The 20965-nt window shown below is 45.2% G+C and overlaps 2 protein-coding genes across 6 annotated transcripts in view; one reads left to right on the top strand and one right to left on the bottom strand.

Annotated features, from left to right (window-relative positions):
- LOC134949521 (uncharacterized) overlaps nt 1-9371 on the top strand; it is a 164200-nt gene extending 154829 nt beyond the window's left edge. For all 5 annotated transcript variants that reach the window (XM_063938141.1, XM_063938145.1, XM_063938144.1 and 2 more), the window contains 3 exons: nt 28-219; nt 2328-2409; nt 6549-9371. In XM_063938141.1, coding sequence (XP_063794211.1) covers nt 28-219; nt 2328-2408 — 273 coding nt within the window. In that variant the 3' untranslated portion in view covers nt 2409; nt 6549-9371. The remainder of the gene's footprint in view (nt 1-27; nt 220-2327; nt 2410-6548) is intronic.
- A 1101-nt stretch (nt 9372-10472) lies between these two features.
- The window catches only part of SLC44A4 (solute carrier family 44 member 4), a 145095-nt gene continuing 134602 nt past the window's right edge, over nt 10473-20965 (bottom strand). The window contains exons 21-22 of the mRNA XM_063938139.1: nt 15469-15553; nt 10473-12558 (exon numbers count right to left, since the gene is read on the bottom strand). Of these exons, the coding sequence (XP_063794209.1) occupies nt 12437-12558; nt 15469-15553 (207 nt within the window). The 3' untranslated portion in view covers nt 10473-12436. The remainder of the gene's footprint in view (nt 12559-15468; nt 15554-20965) is intronic.

Here is a 20965-nt window from a genome sequence, read left to right as displayed (position 1 = left end):
CAATAACGTCTGTCCTGTCTGGTACAGGAACAGCTGCAGCATTGCAAGAAGCGCCTGCAGGACACGGCCCAGGAGCAGAAAGTGCTGCGAGAGGCTCTGCGGGCAAAGGAGGCGGAGCAAAGGGAAGACAGACGGCAGCACGAATCGCAATTGCAGGAAGCCCATGCGGAGCTGGTGCAGCTACATGACACTGCCACTCAGAGAGATCAGACTACAAAGGTAATGTAAAGTCCCAGTGCCAAAAGTAGGGGTTATTCTAGCCCAGTGGTTCTCAAACTCGGTCCTAAGGACCCCCAAACAGTTCATGTTTTCCAAGTCACCTAGGTGCACAGGTGTAGTCATTACTCACTGACACTTTTAAAAGATTCACAGGTGGAGCTAATTATTTCACTTGCGATTCGGTGAGGAGACTAGAAAACATGAACTGTTTGGGGTCCTGAGGACTGAGTTGAGAAGCTGTGTACTAGCCCGTGGCTTGCTAGGGAATAGGCACTGAGGCGTGCTCAAGACCTACATCCAATGTCATTCATTTTATATATTAACTTTTTCACCAGGATTATTTAACTTGGACTTCCTACCCATCTGTGAATGGCATGTGCAGAGATGTACGCAGATCTGGCTGTGTATGGAGCAATCTGCGTTCATCTCTGAATAAACCCCCCAAATACAGTATCCGGATAATACCACAAAGTCATAGCAAAGCAAATAAACCCACACATGGAAAACCTACAGTATAATGCAGAAAAGTAGCCCCAAGTGACATGTCATATGGTAAAAACATGAACTGAATATAACCGTGGACCTACAACGTCTTTAGCGGAAAAAGTAAAATCAACGGCCCAGTCGGGTAGTCAGGTATAGGATAAAATGTCTATTCAGGTTGATATTAGATGTAGAATGAATAAAGTGGTTACCAAGACCAATAGAATGACCAGCAAATAATGGAATAGCCTGCCTCAGTCTGAATGGAGGTTTCCAAGAATCCCTGTACTGGTTCAATTGGCAACATGTAGAGTACACTGGTCTCGAGAGGAAAAGGCAAAAGTCCGCCTAAAAGGACAACTGCTTACCAACCAAACAACTGACGCGTTTCATCACGGTAAGAAAGTTACTTCAGAGGTCAGACGTCCTATCAGGAGTGGGCAACTTGTTCACTTAAAGTGCTTGGGTTATGTAAAATAATATTTGTAGAATTCAGAATATACTTTATTGTAGATCTTTTGTTACAAATGTATACATTTCAAATGTATCCTGATTCATCTCTGTAAACAGTGGTCAAATCTAAACACTATTTGTACAATGCTGTCGCATCAGGTTCTGAATATTTCCAAGTTGTTACTGGAAGTCCCATTGACGTCACTAATCGATGTCAGTTGGGATTTCATCCAAATCACTAGCCTAACTCCTTGCTTCGCATAACTGAATTGGCTATGCAAGGCATATGTAGTTCCTAAGAGATCCAGTTTGCGTTGATACAAATAAGGAGTAGACTTATTGGGGTTTCTGATTAAACATCTGCTCATGGTTAAGGTAAATAAATATATATAAAAAGTATCACTTTTTTTCTAATCCTATAAGACTTTGATGTTAGTATATATACTGTAGTATACAGTTATGTATATAGTATTTATGTAGTACCTAGAAGAACAATATGAATGCATGCCATGATGATGCTCTGGTTATGGAAATGTAACCAAGTGAAAAACATTATATTTTTAGTCTGGTTTTCGGTAATCATTTAATGCAAAATATAATGCAGTCTATTTATATTATCAAGAAAACCACTACAGGCCCTGGAAAAATAAAATGTGCTTGGATAAACTCCAAAATTAATAAAACTAGCATTTTACCCCTTTTTACCCCCTTAGGAGTCAAATTTGCAAAAATCCCTGCTTAGTGGGTGGCAGCAAATAACTGTCACAGTTTCCAGACCACCCAGTAGGTCACATGTTCCAGGTCATCCAGCAGGTGCATGGAGAGAGTTTACCAACTGTCACCTTTTCCAGAGCACAATGGTGATGCATTGTTAATGGCAGGCGAACATTTTGCCACATAACTCTGAAATAAAGCAACCAATTACAACGCCAATGTAATTCTGCAAGTCTGCGGACCAATAGCTTTAATTTGGTATATGATGGATCCTGCTCAGACAATGGCATCATAGAAATAAGTCACTCATAAATGTCATCCTTCTGCTATTAATATATAGATAGAGCAATTCCTGGCAAACCTGGGAAAATGGGACCAGTCACAATAACGTGACTGACCAATGCCTAACGCTGTCCAGCTGAATGTTTCTTTAAATGTCCATTTTATGTTTCTTCTAGAAGTTGCTGCAGAACGCTCAGAGCAGAGACCAGACTATCAAGAGGCTGATCCTAAGTGGGGGGATGAGTGACACACTGTGAGGTGAGTGCACAATAGACAGTGGACATGTAACAAGTCTTAGGGGCCTATTTCTTAACATTATTACTAAAAAAAAAAAAATGTGAAAAAGGGTGTTTTCACGCCCTTCTCACAATATTTTAGTATCCCTTAAATGTATTAATGGGATTTTTGGAGCAGTTTTCATGAAAAACTGCTCCAAATCCTTTAATTCACTTTTTTTAGTAATTAGATTGCATGTCCCATACTTATGCTGCATTCAGACTGCAAATGCCGGATCCTACCCGGTAAGACAAACGTGTACTTACCGGGTGGGATCCGGCATTTGCACTCCGCTGCTGGCTTTCCGACCCGGCAATATACCGGGTCGGTTGCCATAACAACGGAGCGCGCAGCAGCAGCAGGGGCGGGGGTGGAGGCGGCATCGGGAGATGAGCTCATCTCCAGCACCGCCTCTCCCTATCTTGTGAATGGGAACCATGTCGCATCGACACGGCTCCCATTCACACCGCACCTGACCCGGTAATCAACCCGGGTAAAACCCTTCTTTTTTACCGGGTCGATTTACCGGGTCAGGCGACCCGCTAAATCGGCCAGTGTGCTTTCACATCGCACACTGACCCGGTTCGACACGGCAATATGCCGTGTCGGTACCGGGTTATTTGTGCGATGTGAAAGGGGTATTAGAAAGTGAAATACGATCTGGGCCGAATTTACAAAAAAAAAAAAAAAAGGTGAAAATAACCCGCAATGAGCCCTGTGATAATTACGCCAGTCCCAGCTGGCATTACCACAGGGATTATTGCGAGATTCCTACTTCTGCACAGCTTTATATGCCCCCTGGCAGAGGAAGCTGTGCAGTAACCGGGCTCTGGTGATCAGATCTGTGTGTCCGATGGACATACAAGATGATCACTGGTAAAAAAAAAAAAAAAAAAAGGTAATAAATAAAACAGACTTGCCAGTCCCAGGAGCCGGTGATCAGTGCTCCGGTGCGGGCTGCCGGTCATCGGGACCTCCTGTGTGCTGCGGTGACCCCCGGTGCAGTACAGAGATGCTGCAAAAATAGCTGCTCGCTTTACAGTACCGGGGGTCACATCAGCGCACAGTGGGTGTAATTCAGACCCGATCACTCGCTAGGGGTTTTTAGCACTGCTGCGATCACATAGTCACCGCCCATAGGGGAGTGTATTTTTGCTTTGCAAGTGTGTTAACGCATGTGTAGCAGAGCTGTACAAACAGTTCTTGTGCAGTCTCTGAGTAGCCCAGGACTTACTCAGCCGCTGCGATCACTTCAGCCTGTCCGGGACCAGAATTGGCGTCAGACACCCGCCCTGCAAACGCTTGGACATGCCTACATTTTTTCAACCACTCCTAGAAGCTTCTTCCTGTCAGTCTCCTGCGATCGCCCATGCGAATGGATTCTTCGCACAAACCCATTGCTGAGTGGCGATTCACTTTGTACCTGTGCGACGCGCGCCTGCGTATTGCGGGTCATGTGCAGTTCTGACCTGATGGCAGTGCTGCAAAAAATGTTAGCAAGCGATCAGGTCTGAATTGCTCGCAGTATCCGATGCCTGTTAGCCCTGCAGGAGCAGCGGTCACCAGCTCCCTGGACTGGCTTGGAACAATAGAGCCGACTGAAATTGGAAAGATCTCTGCTTATGGAACGATAGAAATGACATGTGCTGGTGAGAGGGGCTGCGGGGGTCACAGCAGCTGCAGACTATATACCTGTGGAGACTCTGCAACCCCCACAGTAATAGATGAGCAGGTGGAACGCAAGATTGTGGCACAATAAAGGAAACAGAAACTGATACTATTGGAGAATGCAACTAGCCATGGTAATCTAATTGATTCCGTGGGGCTATCCAATTAGCCCCGAAGCCAGCAGTTATCGAGGATTTGTTTCAACCTCTCTCAGTAGGTCTGGAAAAAAATTCACAATAACTCGGGGGTTTACGGCTGCTACAACCGTGATAATGCACGAATCTCTGAACTTTTCATGGATTCTGTGCGTTAATGCCCGTTAACCCAAATTAATGCTCCTTAAAACAGTGCTTTAATGGGAATTAACATGCTGAGGAATTCGGGAATCCAATTTAATAGTCCCAGGTGGTAAGGGCGGAGGCTCCCTCCCGGTTTCCCCCCTATGTGCAATATTTATTGAAACAATCTAAAACATCAAAGATCTGACTGCAGGCAGAATATATTATTTCAATTACTAGTAACCGAGCCAGCCATACAAGCGTATGACATAAATAGAAACAAATAATACCGCTTCCAGATCGCTAATGCCGCGTCGCACCCGGAAATTTGAAACATGTTCTTCACGGGTACGACCTGCCATTGGACCCAGAGAACTGGCTTCCCGACTCGGCATATTGCCGGGATGGGTTACTATCAGGGGCGGGGACCGCGGCATCATTGGGGGTGAGAGTGGAGGCGGCGCTAGGAGATGAGATCATCTCTGCTCCGCCTCTCCCTATGCAGTGAACGGGTACCTGGTCGCATCGACCCGGGAAACCCGTACACACTGCACCTGACCTGGTGATAGCCTGGGAGTAACCCTTCTTTTTTCCCGGGTTGAATTACCGGGTCAGGCAACCCAGGAATTCTGGACTGACCCTTTCACACCGCACAGCAACTCGCGTCGACCCGGCAATATACTGGGTTATTTGTGTGGTGTGAAAGGGGTATATGTGAGTAGGGAAGCCAATCCCGGCCCATTTTTTAAATCCCGGGTATCGGGATTGAAAAATAGCCAATCCCGGGATTACTGGGATACCCGGGATTGGCTTTTAACTATGTGGCCGTCCCCTCACTCCGCCCCGCACACATAACTTCCCATATACCGGGGACAGGTGGGTGGGGAACATCCTCCGCTCTCTCCTGGCGGCTCCCAGCGGCGTGTGACGGCTGCACTGGGGAGCCGGAAGAAGGAAGCCGGGTAGCGTCTGAGAGTCCTGTGGACACTCAACGCTGATCCATCAATCCCCGGGATTGGAGCCTGCCCGTTTTTGGCCCTAAATCCCGGGATCCCGCCGATCCTGGGATTGGCCACCATATATGTGAGCATTGGAAGACTGCTCATCGTACAGAGCTGAACAATCTGTCTACTCGTAGCTGAGAGATGCGGATCTTACATCCAAGCCATTATTATTACAAATCCAAATGAGCAGCATATTGATGGGTACTGCAAGAAACATGTAAAACTCAACAGAATTTTCTGCGCTATATAAGAACCGGCTAATAAATAATAAATAAATGTAGCCCCTACTCAGAATAGGTTCAGAAGGGGAGTAGAGTTCCAGATACAGTAAGTATTACTACTAATTGTTGGTTCAAACAGAACAATAAAGGAATGCTTCTAAATGACAGCATGTGTTATGGGCCCTACACACTGGCCGATATGAACGATCTCGTTCATTAATGAACGAGATAACGTTCATATTGTGCAGTGTGGAGGCTCCAGCGATGAACGATGCACGGCCCCACGCTCGTTCATTGCTGGGGCCATGTCGGCTGTGCATGCAGGCCAATATGGACGAGATCGTTTATATTTGCCTGCAAGTCTACGGAGCCGAGTGACGGGGGGAGTGAAGAAACTTCACTCCCCCCGTCACTGCCCCCCCGCCGCCGGGTCGCCCGTCGGCCGTATCCGCCGTCGGGCAGCTCGGCGGCGGATCGGCCAATGTGTAGGGCCTATAAGAAATAGACACATCAGGGATTGCAAGAGTGATAGGTCAGTGCAGGGGATGGAGGGGGTTACAGTATATGGATAGGCGCATCACAGCGGCACAGATGATCAGCCCAGTGTGAACAGAACCTCAATGATGGAAAGCGGTGGCTGGCATAGAGCAGGGCAGTCCGTATCAGCATGCAGAAATCCTTTACGCGTCTCTCCTCAGCCAGCAAGGTTTCCTCAGAAGGAAAGAATGAAGTTTGATGTTTTGTGCCGCAAGCTAGCACTTCTACTATTGCTTTTTGTTCTAGATCGCTGAATGTGCACAACTATAGCCCACAACTCCTATTATACCTCCATGGCAAACATCCAGTGACCACATGACTGAGATCAATATGACTCTCTCATTGCATTGTGTGATGAGAAGCTGAGGGCATCATCAGATGTTCATTAATCTGTTGTGTCTCTTCTCTTTCAGGTCTACCAATCATCTAATCTGATGGGAGCTGCGATCTCACTAATATTAATATAGTATTGGTTTACTAGCTGGGAATACAGTCACGGATCACTTGAGTTTGTGAGTGGGTTGCTGGCCTGGAGTCACCCGTGTTACTGGTGGGGGGAGGGGCATTTGCTGGGCCTGAAGTCACCCAGGTTCCTGTGGGGAATGGGTTCCAGCCTGGATTCACCTGGGTTACTGAAGGGGTGCCAGGCCTGAGGTCACCCAGGTTACCGAGTAAGGGAGCTGGCCTGAGGTCACCCAGGTTACTAAGGGGGTGCCATGGCTGGGGTCACATGGAAGCCTACCAACTACTACTGGGTTGTCAGAAGTGAATGCTGGTGTAAGCTATCATGGTGTGAGGGAAATAACAGCAGTCATTACATAGGATGACTGGGGAATGATGGATGTAGTATGGTGCAAGGATTACTCAGGATTACAGTTTGTATATAAATACATCTCATCTATGCAACCTTAGTTTCTATACCTCTATATACTGTACATATAGGACTTTGTTTTGGGGGATGTAATTGCTCTTTTCAAGATCGGTAAACTTACAATTCAATTGCAAATACAAAATGATTTATTAAGGTGGGGGTTTCCCGGTACTCTGATGCTGCCATTTAGGAAAATAGGTGACCGGTCCCTCTCCATGGTGCAACTCTGTCCTCTACAGCCTGAAGTGGTAAGGGGTCACTTACTAGAGAAACATTTATTTTCTGTATTATGTTTTATATATGGGATAACACGCTCTGTACTGTAACGTATGCCTATCAGATGTCAGTGGACAAATCACATCAGAATAATTTATATGAAGAGTCAGTAACGTAACATACTGGACCTTTTCTCATAAACCGTCATGTGTCGATGATTTTAGGATCCTGCCCAGCCTATAATATTAATAGGATTGATAAGAATATGGAGCTTCCATTATGTTTAAACCTATCAAGAACAAAAAGTAGAAAAAGCAGAGTTATTTGTTTTTGTCTGGTGCGCTCTTGTCCATAGTGGAAAGAAAATTGCAATCGTTGTTCAATTATCATTTTAAATAGTATATTTCCCATCCTACATTATAACCTTATGTAATAACAATGGTCCATATATTATTTGTATGTTTTTTTAACATTAATTATGCATATAAGAAAATAGTAAGTGTAACAAAAGAAAGTTATAACTGGTTAAAAGGGCTGAATCTTCTTGTTCCTCAGCTGCCTCATTTATTTTATCAAGAGTGTATAGGGAATGATTAAATAATATATAAACTATGAATAAGGAATATATTATTCTATTTAATATTACAAAAGATAATGAAGGATAAGAAACTGATGGGCAGATGTATTGAGCATGGAGAAGTGATAAAATGGAAAGAGAAAAAGCACCAGCCAGTCAAATCCTAACGGTCGTTTTTCAAACCCAGTCTATAACCTGACAGTTAGGAGCTGATTGGCTGGTGTTTTATCACCTTCCACTTCATCATTTCTCCAGGCTTAATGCATCTGCCCCATTTGAATGATATTTGAATAAAGCTTGATTTTACTTTAAGAAGTGACACATGTGCACCAAACAATAGAACTCCTTTTTTTTTCTACATTGTTCTTGATTATCAGATGTTGGACCTTCTGTGATCATAAAGCACAATCTTGTTCTATACAGGTCACAGGAATCGATGATGACTTGTAATAGCCACAATAACCTACAGTACTATTTGCATTTTGTTCCTTATAAATAAGACGCACCTGTTTACATCACTTGTGTATTCTATATAATTTACAAATACCTGCCTGTTTACTATACTGAATATGCTGCAGTACGTGGAGGTAACAATATGTTAATTAGAAATGAACCAAACAATTACTTTGTTTGGCAGTAACAGATTACTACCTACTGGTTACCAGCCCGTCAACATGACGGAACAACATAACCGTAATGTCAGCCCCCGTGGCTGCGTGCCTGAATGGAGCTACACTTGAATTGCGCTGTTGTGCGCCATCTAGTGGCTGCCAGTGTGCAAAACGCTTGAATCCCCCTCCTAGCCTGTTATTATATACTTCAATGAGCATATTGTACATACAGTACTCTGTGTATGCGGTAAGTGGGGTAGGGGTATATTGTTCTGTTGTATACCCCGACCAGTCTGGAAAACTGAGTCATTACTAGTACTGTTACACAGTATGGTACCAGGACATTAATGCTAGGGAATATGTAGCGCTCTCGCCATATACTAAGCTTAACAGTATAGTATCTTCTGACTGCCATATGCTACGCTTATTAATCACTGCCATCACAGAATTACAATTGCACCTGATTGGTGCGCTGCAAGAGGATGCTGCACTTCTACAGGTACAGAAGGACTTGCCTCTAGCTGATGATGTATGAATTACTGGCCAATGAAACGCACACATTATCGGCTTCTCCGCTTTCTGCCATCAGAGGAAGAGTGGCATATTGGTAATTGCCCTTGGTTTCTATGCATCAGGGCTGGCATTTACTCTTCATGTAGTACACGTTGAATTGCACAAAGTGGTACAGGTTTTTCCACCATCTTACAGGATCGGACGCCGGTATTGCCAAAACTCTCCTGGTGGTGGTCAAGACTGGCAGCTCCTACCTCTGCTTTCTGAGTAATGTACTAATGGAATTATGCCAAGGGATGGCGCTTCTCCACCCCTTGCTTGACTGCCACAGGGTGGGATTATACTGAAGGGCCAAATGCCCAAATCTGATGAAACAATGGTCATTTGTATTTATCATATCTCGGGGATGTAATCTGCTTCAATTTGTAAATAAAATGTCTTTTAATTGCACTTGAGTGTTGGTGTTAATTAATCACACAGGCATATATGAGTGCACCCAAGGACTCTGGGCTTGCGTATTGCACAACGGGGGGGTAATTCTGAGTTGATCGCAGCAGGAACTTTGTTAGCAGTTGGGCAAAACCATGTGCACTGCAGGGGAGGCAGATGTAACATGTGCAGAGAGAGTTAGATTTGGGTGGGTTATTTTTTTTCTGTGCAGGGTAAATACTGGCTGCTTTATTTTTACACTGCAATTTAGATTGCAGATTGAACACACCCCACCCAAATCTAACTCTCTCTGCACATGTTACATCTGCCTCCCCTGCAGTGCACATGGTTTTGCCCAACTGCTAACAAAGTTCCTGCTGCGATCAACTCAGAATTACCCCCAAGATACACTATAAACAAGGAATGTTGTACTCGCTCTTCATCAGCCACTATTGCTAATGGTATTCATGTATCCTTGTTATACTGAGCACCACCACTAGAGGGCTCTAGGTGAAGGGAGATATTGGTAGCAGAGGATTTACAATTTAATTTATTATAAATGTATTTCTATTCCATACTGAGTGCAGTAGTGATAAGAATATCAGGAATGCAACCCTTGTAAATGTCTTATACGTAACTGATTGCAGGAAAGAGCTGGGTCCATAACGCTGGGAGAGTCAGGTTTCCGAAGCCTGTTGTAACTTTTGCCATGCTGGGTTGCCATCAGAAATGATGGGGCCCGGGACTGATGAAATAGACAAGGCCCCTCCCTCTCAAAAAAAAAAGGATTCTGACGCACTGCTCCACCCCTAAGTGATGTCATACATTGTGACATTACATATAGGTGGAGCGTTGCAGACCTACAGAAATGGTTCACAGAGAGCCGATGTGCACGGAAGGCTTGTTTTAAGAAATCCTCCCTGCGCATCAGCCCGCTGTTGATTCACAGACTGGTGCAGCTCTACAGGTATTGGAGGCAGGAGCCAGGGCTGGGCCCCCCTCTCTGTAAGGGCCTGGGACACCAGTGCGCTCAGTCTCTCCCTCCCGCCTCCCCCCCCCACCCCCGTCCCAATGGCTGCCCTGTCGCCATGCACAGTAAATGGTAATAAAACGCGACAACTTATAAGGAATTCAATTTATTAAACTCTTTGGAAAATAGTAATTTCGGACTGTGTATTACTATTTATACACAAAATTATACAGTTATGTACACATGTGAAGTCTCATTGAGTATAATATCTAACTTAACACACTAAAGCCCAGATTTATCAAGCCTTGGAGAGTGATAAATTGCATGGAGATAAAGTACCAACCAACCAGCTCCTAACTGCCATGTTACAGGCTGTGTTTGAAAAATGACAGTTAGGAGCTGATTGGTTGGTCACCGTGCAATTTATCACTCTCCGAGGCTTGATAGATCTGGACTTTAAAATCTATAATCTGTAGATAAAAATCAGTCCTTTATATACATTGTATAAATATATACACACCATAAAGTGCTCTCCGTTGAAATCTATGGCTCTATAAAGCCCCTACCCTTTGCTTGATTTGTAGATGTCGCTGTAGACCCTTGACCTCTGATGCTAATGCAGAAAGACCGGGGGGCGACATCTAACCAGGAAGCAGGGGGATCGGGGCAAAGCTGGCTTAGCTAGTATAAAAGTAGGGCAGATTCTGATGCAGATCCAAAAATTCCTGATTTATGAGGAATCTGGATGAATGGTAAAATTAAAAAAACACCTGGGCTCATTTTCACTTTTGAGTTGACAGCGCTAAATAAAATGACTCCTCCACGTATAAACAATTGCACTTGAAGTTATCCAACTAATGTTAATTAGTGCAACTTACTCCACTGATATATGGATAATGTAAAGATCACAGTGCTGGTATTACATATATTAGATTTATAATAAAATAAAAGGTCAGCAGACGTAAACTATTAATTTAGCCAAATGTATAGACAAGAAATGTTAAATGCAAATAAGACACAGATTACAAGTGGAAAGGAACAAGACAGATAAGAGAGGCATTCAAAAACACCGTTCGCCTTCACACAGAGAAAGCAGCCATTTTATGGGCTATCTTCATGACAATGTAGCCAACTAATTTACTAGCAACTGGGACTCCCAATTTGGCAATTTGAGACAGTTGGATAAGGCGCCACAATTTCTGGGGCCACCTAAACCATAATGAATATCCTCTGGTTCATGTAGTGGTTCTCCTTAAATGAACCTTCTCCTCTCCCTCTTCAATCATTGACAAAGGGAAGAGAGGGCTGTATTTTATCATTTAAATTAAGCCAAGAGCATCCTCCGAGGCTCTCACCTTCTGCAGTAGTACCCCAGGCTGCTGCTACACTGTGATAGGCTGGGAGTGTGGTGGTGTGCTCTGTTAGGTCAATGACAGAGGACGGACATCCACCTCCTCTACCTGCGGCCGTCTCGCCTATCTCCGCACAAAGGAAGAAGCACCATGCTTGGGGTGCGGTGTGGGGGCTAGTACCCTTTCACCATTCTAACACCACAAATTGTTCTTAGGATCATACTCTGGCCTCTAGCGAGTGAACTGGCTGCATTCTCAGGGATATTGGTTCAGACTTCAAAATGGCTGCCTCCGCTGAATGAAGATGACAGGAACGATTCATAGTGCAATATAATGGCTTGTACGATAGCAGACAGAAAGGCAAGAGGAAGCCATTGTCACAGTTATGAGGTCACGGAAGGATTGGACAAGCACTATGCCAAATTCTTCTCACTCTCCTGCTAGCCACACATGCAGCAGATCAGTTTTGGCAATGCCTGCGATTCTAGTTGGCGCATGGCCACTGTCAGCCTGCCCGAGCAGTCACCTGGCAACCACTTGGCACAAGCTATTCGACCACACGTTACCTGTTGGAAAGAAGATCCTGCCACTGAACAGTCCACGCATGGCTAACATCAAACCCTACTTCATCAAAGGAGTGTCAAATGAAATGTAAACTGAATGGTCACTTTGCAATCTCCGGCTCATAACAGAAAGTGATTGAATTGCAAACAGAATTGAATAAAAAATTTTTTTAAAAAGCAGAAAATGTCTAAATGCCAATTATTTTTTCTTTCTCTTCTCTTCCTTAGGTGGTCGATTCTTCTTGTTCAGAATTTTCATGAGCGACTTAGGCATGTAGTATGGTTTTTCTGCAGAACCATCGTTACGTTCCAAGTCTTCCACTAGGGAGTAAAAAAAAAAAAAAAAAAAAAAAAAAAAAGATAGACATTTAAGAGCATGATTTTGATTTGGAACTAAAGCAAAAAAAATAAAAAGCAAATAACTTTGCACCTGGGCAAAGCCATGTTGCACTGCAGATGTGGCAGATGTAACATGTGCAGAGAGAGTTAGATTTGGGTGGAGTGTGTCCAAACTGAAATTTAAAGTGCAGTGTAAAAATAAAGCAGTCTACCTTTTATGGACCACATGCAAAAGCAGCCAGTATTTACCCTGCACAGAAACAATATAAATGTATTTGCTTCCCATGCATGGCGACATGGTTTGTACCAGATACAAAGTTACTTACTTTTTTGCTTTTCCTTCCAAATCAGAATCAGGCCCAAAGTACAAGCAATAAAGATATAGTTATCAGAAAATATGGTAGTCTCTCAAATCTCCAACTACCCACCACCCATCCCAGGTATTACAATTTCTCCCTGGATTTGGGATAGGAGCAATCAGCCCTGTTTGCTTTTCCTCAAACTCTAACACCAAGGCTAACTAAACCCCATGGATGTTTAATGTGAGTTGGGAGTATATGGGATGGTACAGGTCACCACAGAGCCGGCCCTAACCAATATGATGCCCTAAGCAAGATTTTGGCTGGTGCCCCTTAGCACTACCGCTGGTTCCGCCTCTGACCTTGCACCTCTTTCCCAGCACCATCACCCCTCACCCATAGCAGTCCTTATTTTGGTGTTTGTACCCCCTATATTTTAAATAGGAACAGTTCGCACATTTGGCGCACAGCCCAAAGAGGGCTATGTGCCTTACACATTATGACAACCTTTATTAATGCCATTTTACACATAATGTCCCTTACATATGTGCCGCACATTATTAATGCCCTTATACACATAATGACACACATAGTGCCCCCTACACATTTGCTGCACATTATTAATGCCCCTATATACATAATGACACACATACAGTAGTACCGTTACACATATGCCGCACATTATTAATGCCCTTATACACATAATGACACACATAGTGCCCCTTACACATATATTGCACATTATTAATGCATTTTTACATGACACATAATGCTCCTTACACATATTCCGAACACTACTGCACAACCAACCCACTCACATGCACACAGCACTCACACTGCTAATAACATTGTGACCTCTGCCTCTGGATACAGATGTGTCCTCATAAATCTTGCACCTTTTTTTTATGAAAATGCATCTTATTTGCATTGCTATGTGGCTAGGATGCACAAGCAGCTTCTGCTGATTAAAATGACATGCAGCATGCCTATATATTGTGTGTGAGACTGTGGCTGTATCTGCATAAGAAATGCTACACACAGAATATAGGCATGCCTCATATCATTTTAATCAGCAGAAGCTGCTGATGCCCCTGGGCATATCAAATGCCCTAGGCAATTGCCTAGTTTGCCTATGCCTATGGCCGGCTCTGGGTCATCAGAATGGGGCCTTGCTTCCTACCAATCCAGTGAGGTTTGTTTATCATGTTTCACTGGCTGCACTGCCCATGTCACTATATTTTGTAAATCCAGACCCACATATTTAAAAATATCTACCCAACTTCAGAGCTCCAAGGTCTTAAGAACCTTTGAAAGCCATTACCTTTTCAGAGATAACTAACAGCTGATCATACATGCTGTGATTTAAGTAGTTTGAGACCTTACTGGTCACAGAACACGGCATACTGTATACAGGGCCGTCTTAACAGCAGTGTAGGCCCCTGGGCACAGCAATGCACTCGGGCCCCTACCAATCCCCCAGCGGTAGGAGCGACAGGTGCTATCAGCGGCAGATTTGATGTCCTGCGGGCGGTAGAGGGTGTTCTATCTTCCACTCAGCATGTAGGACCTGGTGCAGTAATTTATGCTAATAACTCCTTTACTGCACAGATGGGGTGGGAGGGAGAACACTAAACTGTAGAAGGGGTCGTTGGGCTGAATGAAGAATCCCTGATACATGACTTTCAGGGTGGTAGGGGGTGTTTAATACGTAGGGGAGGAGTGGATAGTGGAGTGGGCTTAATATTCATCATTTTCTGGTGGGAGGGCAGGTTGCTTGACTGCAGATATCTCCAGTTCCTGGAAATAGATTTCTTAGCATTTAATGGGGTAACATACTAGAGAGTCCCACCTGTCAGGAGGTACTGGGAACTTGGGGATCAGAGTTCAGGAGCCAGAGCAATCCCTAATGAAAATATAAAACTGCATACCAGGCATGTGGAGCTGGAGCAGGGACCAGCTGCTTGAAGGCTGATATCTCTGGTTCTGGGCATAGTAGAGTCAAGCTGCCAGTGTCCACCAAAAGGGGAGAGTCACAGCTTTTGGAGTATACGTTAAGAAAAACTCAGTCAGACAGAACCCAAGATATCTTGCTGGGAAGATAAACTAACAGGCTCGGATGGGGACCACTGCTTTGAAGTCAGATATCTCTGGTTCCCCAAGGCCGATTTTCATAAACCTGGTACCCCTGGAAATAGGAGACCCTCAGCTATCAGCCTAGGGCCATTATACTCCTGGGGCCCTTGGGCAAGAGCCCATTGAGCCCATACGAAAAGATGGCCCTGACTGTATAGACGCTGATTAGCATCTTATCAGGAGTTGAAAGATGTTTGGAATAGATGGTAGATCTGGTTGGAAATTTACTACATTTGACCCTTGTAGGCAAGAGTTGTGCGACTGATTTAATGGTGGTCCATCATATCAGGCCATGGGGCCCCAGAGGTGAACAGCTAAATCAGATTTGGCCATATGTCTATGTAGACAGAGAACCAGCAATGAGTGATCTATCATGAGATTTCATAAATTCCTCTATAGATAATTGATGCCATAAATACATAACACACCATTACAGTAAAACAAGGGCAATAATACTCACAGAAGCACAGGAACAGGGTGTCCACGCACATGTTGTACACACTAAAGAAGCCCTGCGCAATCAGATAGGACCCAACAACCACCGTCTGCAAGGAAAGATAAAGGTGATAAAATACCGGGACATGGAGAGTTTCCCTTACTGTGATATCACAGCAATGCTATGATTGGGTTAAAGCAGCTTTAAGAAGAAAGAACGAGCCATCATGACAACAGGTCTTATGCTGGATATGAACTGCCCAATATATATCACTCATACAGCCAACGAACGATAATTTGGCAGGACCAGCGGCCGGTGTGTACGGTCTATATGTCTGTGAACTATGTCGTTCATAGATATATCAGGTCATCCTTGTAGCACAGCTGATGCTGATATTTCATGGAGCTAAATCAGTACATGGAAGGGGGACCTTGGATTGCACACCCTAATTCCAGGTGGTGCTATCATGCGGAGACTTGTAGCTCTACACAGAAAAAAATTAATACAGAGGCACAGCTAATCAGAATAATTATAATAAACTCTGCAATTTAACAGAGCAAACTTGAGGTGCTTAGCATAATTTTTGTCCAAAAAAATGAGCCCACCAATTGTGACCAGGTGACCTCATCTGGTAGGTCCCTAACACTAAGGTTCAAGTCCAGGGCACGGGACTCTCCAAGTCTGCACAGGCCAACTGTGGGGTGGTTGGCAAGATAACAAGACCCCCAAACATTGTATTTGTACTCAAACCATTGGGCTTGAATACAAATATGAATTAGGCCCATAGTGAAAAAGTCATGAGTCATGGAGCCAGCCTGTGAACAGTTACAAAGACCACCATCTACTCCACTGAGTAGAGACTTACTCCAGCAATAATATGAAAATTTTTCAGCAAAAATAAGAATTTACTCACCGGTAATTCTATTTCTCGTAGTCCGTAGTGGATGCTGGGAACTCCGTAAGGACCATGGGGAATAGCGGGCTCCGAAGGAGGCTGGGCACTCTAGAAAGATCTTAGACTACCTGGTGTGCACTGGCTCCTCCCACTATGACCCTCCTCCAAGCCTCAGTTAGGTACTGTGCCCGGACGAGCGTACACAATAAGGAAGGATTTTGAATACCGGGTAAGACTCATACCAGCCACACCAATCACACCGTACAACTCGTGATATGAAACACAGTTAACAGTATGAAACAATAGAGCCTCTCAACAGATGGCTCAACAATAACCCGATTTAGTTAACAATAACTATGTACAAGTATTGCAGATAAACCGCACTTGGGATGGGCGCCCAGCATCCACTACGGACTACGAGGAATAGAATTACCGGTGAGTAAATTCTTATTTTCTCTAACGTCCTAGTGGATGCTGGGAACTCCGTAAGGACCATGGGGATTATACCAAAGCTCCCAAACGGGCGGGAGAGTGCGGATGACTCTGCAGCACTGAATGAGAGAACTCCAGGTCCTCCTCAGCCAGGGTATCAAATTTGTAGAATTTTGCAAACGTGTTTGCCCCTGACCAAGTAGCTGCTCGGCAAAGTTGTAAAGCCGAGACCTCTCGGGCAGCCGCCCAAGATGAGCCCCCCTTCCTTGTGGAATGGGCATTGACAGATTTTGGCTGTGGCAGGCCTGCCACAGTATGTGCAAGCTGAATTGTACTACAAATCCAACGAGCAATAGTCTGCTTAGAAGCAGGAGCACCCAGCTTGTTAGGTGCATATAGGATAAACAGCGAGTCAGATTTTCTGACTCTAGCCGTTCTGGAAACATATATTTTCAGTGCCCTGACAACGTCTAGCAACTTGGAGTCCTCCAAGTCCCTAGTAGCCTAGGCACCACAATATGCTGGTTCAGGTGAAACGCTGACACCACCTTTGGGAGAAACTGGGGACGAGTCCTCAATTCTGCCCTATCCATATGGAAAATCAAATAAGGGCTTTTACAAGACAAAGCCGCCAACTTTGATACTCGCCTGGCAGAAGCCAAGGCCAATAACATAACCACCTTCCACGTGAGATATTTCAGATCCACGGTTTTTAGTGGTTCAAACCAATGTGATTTTAAGAAACTCAACACCACGTTGAGATCCCAAGGTGCCACAGGAGGCACAAACGGGGGCTGACTCTGCAGCACTCCTTTTATAAATGTCTGAACTTCAGGTACTGAAGCTAGTTCTTTTTGAAAGAAAATCGACAGAGCCGAGATCTGTACCTTAATGGAACCCAATTTAAGGCCCATAGTCACTCCTGCTTGCAGGAAATGCAGAAATCGACCTAGTTGAAATTCCTCTGTTGGGGCCCTTTCGGCCTCACACCATGCAACATATTTTCGCCATATGCGGTGATAATGAGTTGCTGTAACCTCTTTCCTGGCTTTAGTAAGCGTAGGAATGACTTCCTCCGGAATGCCCTTTTCCTTCAGGATCCGGCGTTCAACCGCCATGCCGACAAACGCAGCCGCGGTAAGTCTTGGAACAGACATGGCCCCTGCTGCCGCAGGTCCTGTCTGAGTGGCAGAGGCCATGGGTCCTCTGATATAAATTCTTGAAGTTCTGGGTACCAAGCTCTTCTTGGCCATCCACGAGTATCGTTCTTACTCCTCGCCTTCTTATTATTCTCAGTACCTTTGGTATGAGAGGCAGAGGGGAGAACACATAAACCGACTGGTACACCCACGGTGTTACCAGAGCGTCCATAGCTATCGCCTGAGGGTCCCTTGACCCGGTGCAATATCTTTTATAGCTTTTTGTTGAGGCGAGACGCCATCATGTCCACCTGTGGCCTTTCCCAATGGTGTACAATCCTATTGGAAGACTTCTGGAGGAAGTCCCCATTCTCCCGGGTGGAGGTCGTGTCTGTTGAGAAGATCTGCTTCCCAGTTGTCCACTCCGGGAATGAACACTGCTGACAGTGCTAACACATGATTTTTCGCCTATCGGAGAATCCTTGTGGCTTCTGCCATCGCCATCCTGCTTCTTGTGCCGCCCTGTTGGTTTACATGGGCGACTGCCGTGATGTTGTCTGATTGGATCAGTACCGGCTGGTTTTGAAGCAGAGGCCTTGCCGGCCTCAGGGCATTGTAAATGGCCCTCAGGTCCAGAATATTTATGTGTAGGGAAATAACCTGACTCGACCAAAGTCCCTGGAAATTTCTTCCCTGTGTGACTGCCTCCCAGCCTCAAAGGCTGGAATCCATGGTCACTAGGACCTAGTCCTGTATGCCGAACCTGCGGCCCTCTTGAAGATGGGCACTCTGCAGCCACCACAGTAGAGATACCCTGGTCCTTGGAGACAGGGTTATCAGCCTATGCATCGGAAGATGCGATCCGGACCACTTGTCCAACAGGTCCCTCTGAAAAGTTCTTGTATGGAACCTGCCTAATGGGATTGCTTCGTAGGAAGCTACCATTTTTCCCAGGACTCGCGTGCAATGATGCACCGCTACCTATTTTGGCTTCAGGAGGTCTCTGACTAGAGATGACAACTCCTTGGCTTTCTCCTCCGGGAGAAACACTATTTCTGGTTTATGTCCAGAACCATCCCCAGGAACAGTAGACGTGTCATAGGAACCAGCTGTGACTTTGGACTGTTTAGAATCCAACCATGCTGTTGTAGCACTTTCCAAAATAGTGCTACCCCGACTACCAACTGCTCCTTGGACCTCGCCCTTATAACGAGATTGTCCAAGTACGGGATAATTACAACTCCCTTTTTTTTTTTTTTTTTTTGAAGGAGTATCAACATTTCGGCCATTACCTTGATAAAACACCCTCGGTGCCATGTAGTGTCCAAACGGCAGTGTCTGGACTTGGTAATGGTAATCCTGTACCACAAATCTGAGGTACTCCTGGCGAGGATGGTAAATGGGGACATGCAGGTAAGCATCCTTGATGTCCCAGGATACCATGTAATCCCCCTCGTCCAGGCTTGGAATAACTGCCCTGAGCGATTCCATCTTGAACTTGAATTTTTGTGTTCAAGGATTTTAAATATAAAATGGGTCACACCGAACCATGCGGTTTCGGTACCCCAACCCGTGTGGAATAGTAACCCCGTCCTTGTTGAAGTAGGGGCACCTTGAGTATTACCTGCTGGGAATACCGCTTATTAATTGCCTCTAGCACAGCCTCCCTGCCTGAGGGAGTTGTCAGCAAGGCATATTTTAGGAAACGGCTGGGGGGAGACATCTCGAATTCCAGCTTGTACCCCTGAAATACTACTTGAAAGAAACAGGGATCCACCTGTGAGCAAGCCCACTAATTGCTGAAATTTTTGAGACGGCCCCCCACCGTACCTGGCTACACCTGTGGAGCACCCGCGTCATGGTGTGGCCTCACAGGAGGCGGGGGAAGAATCTTGATTCTGGGAACAGGCTGACTGGTGCAGCTTTTTTCCCTCTACCCTTGTCTCTGTACAGAAAGGAAGCGCCATTTGACCCGCTTGCTTTTCTGAAGCCGAAAGGACTGTACCTTTGTCTGTGAGGAAACCTGAGGTAAAATTATTTCTTCCCAGCAGTTGCTGTGGATACGAGGTCCCAGAGACTATCCCCAAATAATTCCTCACCCTTATAAGGCTCTCTATGCGCTTTTTAAGTCAGCATCACCTGTCCAGTGACAGGTCTCTAATACCCTCCTGACAGAATGGACATTACATTTATTTTGGATGCCAGCCGGCAAAATATCCCTCTGTGCATCCCCCATATATAAGACGACGTCTTTAATATGTTTTTATGTTTGCCAACTAGTATCCCTGTTTGACAGGGTCACCGACCACGCTGCAGCAGCACGATCTGCAGGTCTCAGTCTAGTACCTGAGTGTGTAAATACAGACTTCAGGATAGCCTCCTGTTTTTTATCAACAGGTACCTATTAAAGTGGCCGTATCCTAAGACGGCAGTTCCACCTTTTTTTGACAAACGTGTGAGCGCCTTATCCACCCTAGGGGATATCTCCCAGCGTAACTTATCCACCTGGCGGGAAAGGGTACGCCATCAGTAACTTTTTATAAATTACCAGTTTCTTAACGGGGGAACCCACGCTTTCACACACTTCATTTATTCATCTGATGGGGGAACAAAACACTGCCTGTTTTTTCTCCCCAAACCTAAAACCCATTTTTAGAGGTGCTTGGGTTAAAGTCAGAAATGTATAACACATTTTTTATTGCCGGGATCACGTCACGGATGTTCCTAGTGGATTGTGTATATGTCTCCACCTTGTCGACACTGGAGTCAGACTCCGTGTCGACATCTGTGTCTGCCATCTGAGAGAGCGGGCGTTTTTGAGCCCCTGATGGCCTTTGAGATGCCTGGGCAGGCGCGGGCTGCGAAGCCGGCTGTCCCACAGCTGTTACGTCATCCACCCTTTTATGTAAGGAGTTGACACTGTCGGTTAATACCTTTCACCTATCCATCCACTCTGGTGTCGGCCCCACAGGGGGCGACATCACATATATCGGCCTCTGTTCTGTCACCATATAACCCTCCTCATTCAACATGTCGACACAGCCGTACTGACACA

Source organism: Pseudophryne corroboree, chromosome 8 (genome assembly GCF_028390025.1).
Source record: "Pseudophryne corroboree isolate aPseCor3 chromosome 8, aPseCor3.hap2, whole genome shotgun sequence".
Taxonomy (NCBI): domain Eukaryota; kingdom Metazoa; phylum Chordata; class Amphibia; order Anura; family Myobatrachidae; genus Pseudophryne; species Pseudophryne corroboree.
The sequence above is the reverse complement of the archived record's forward strand: the minus strand, read 5'-3'. Positions and strand labels throughout refer to the sequence as shown.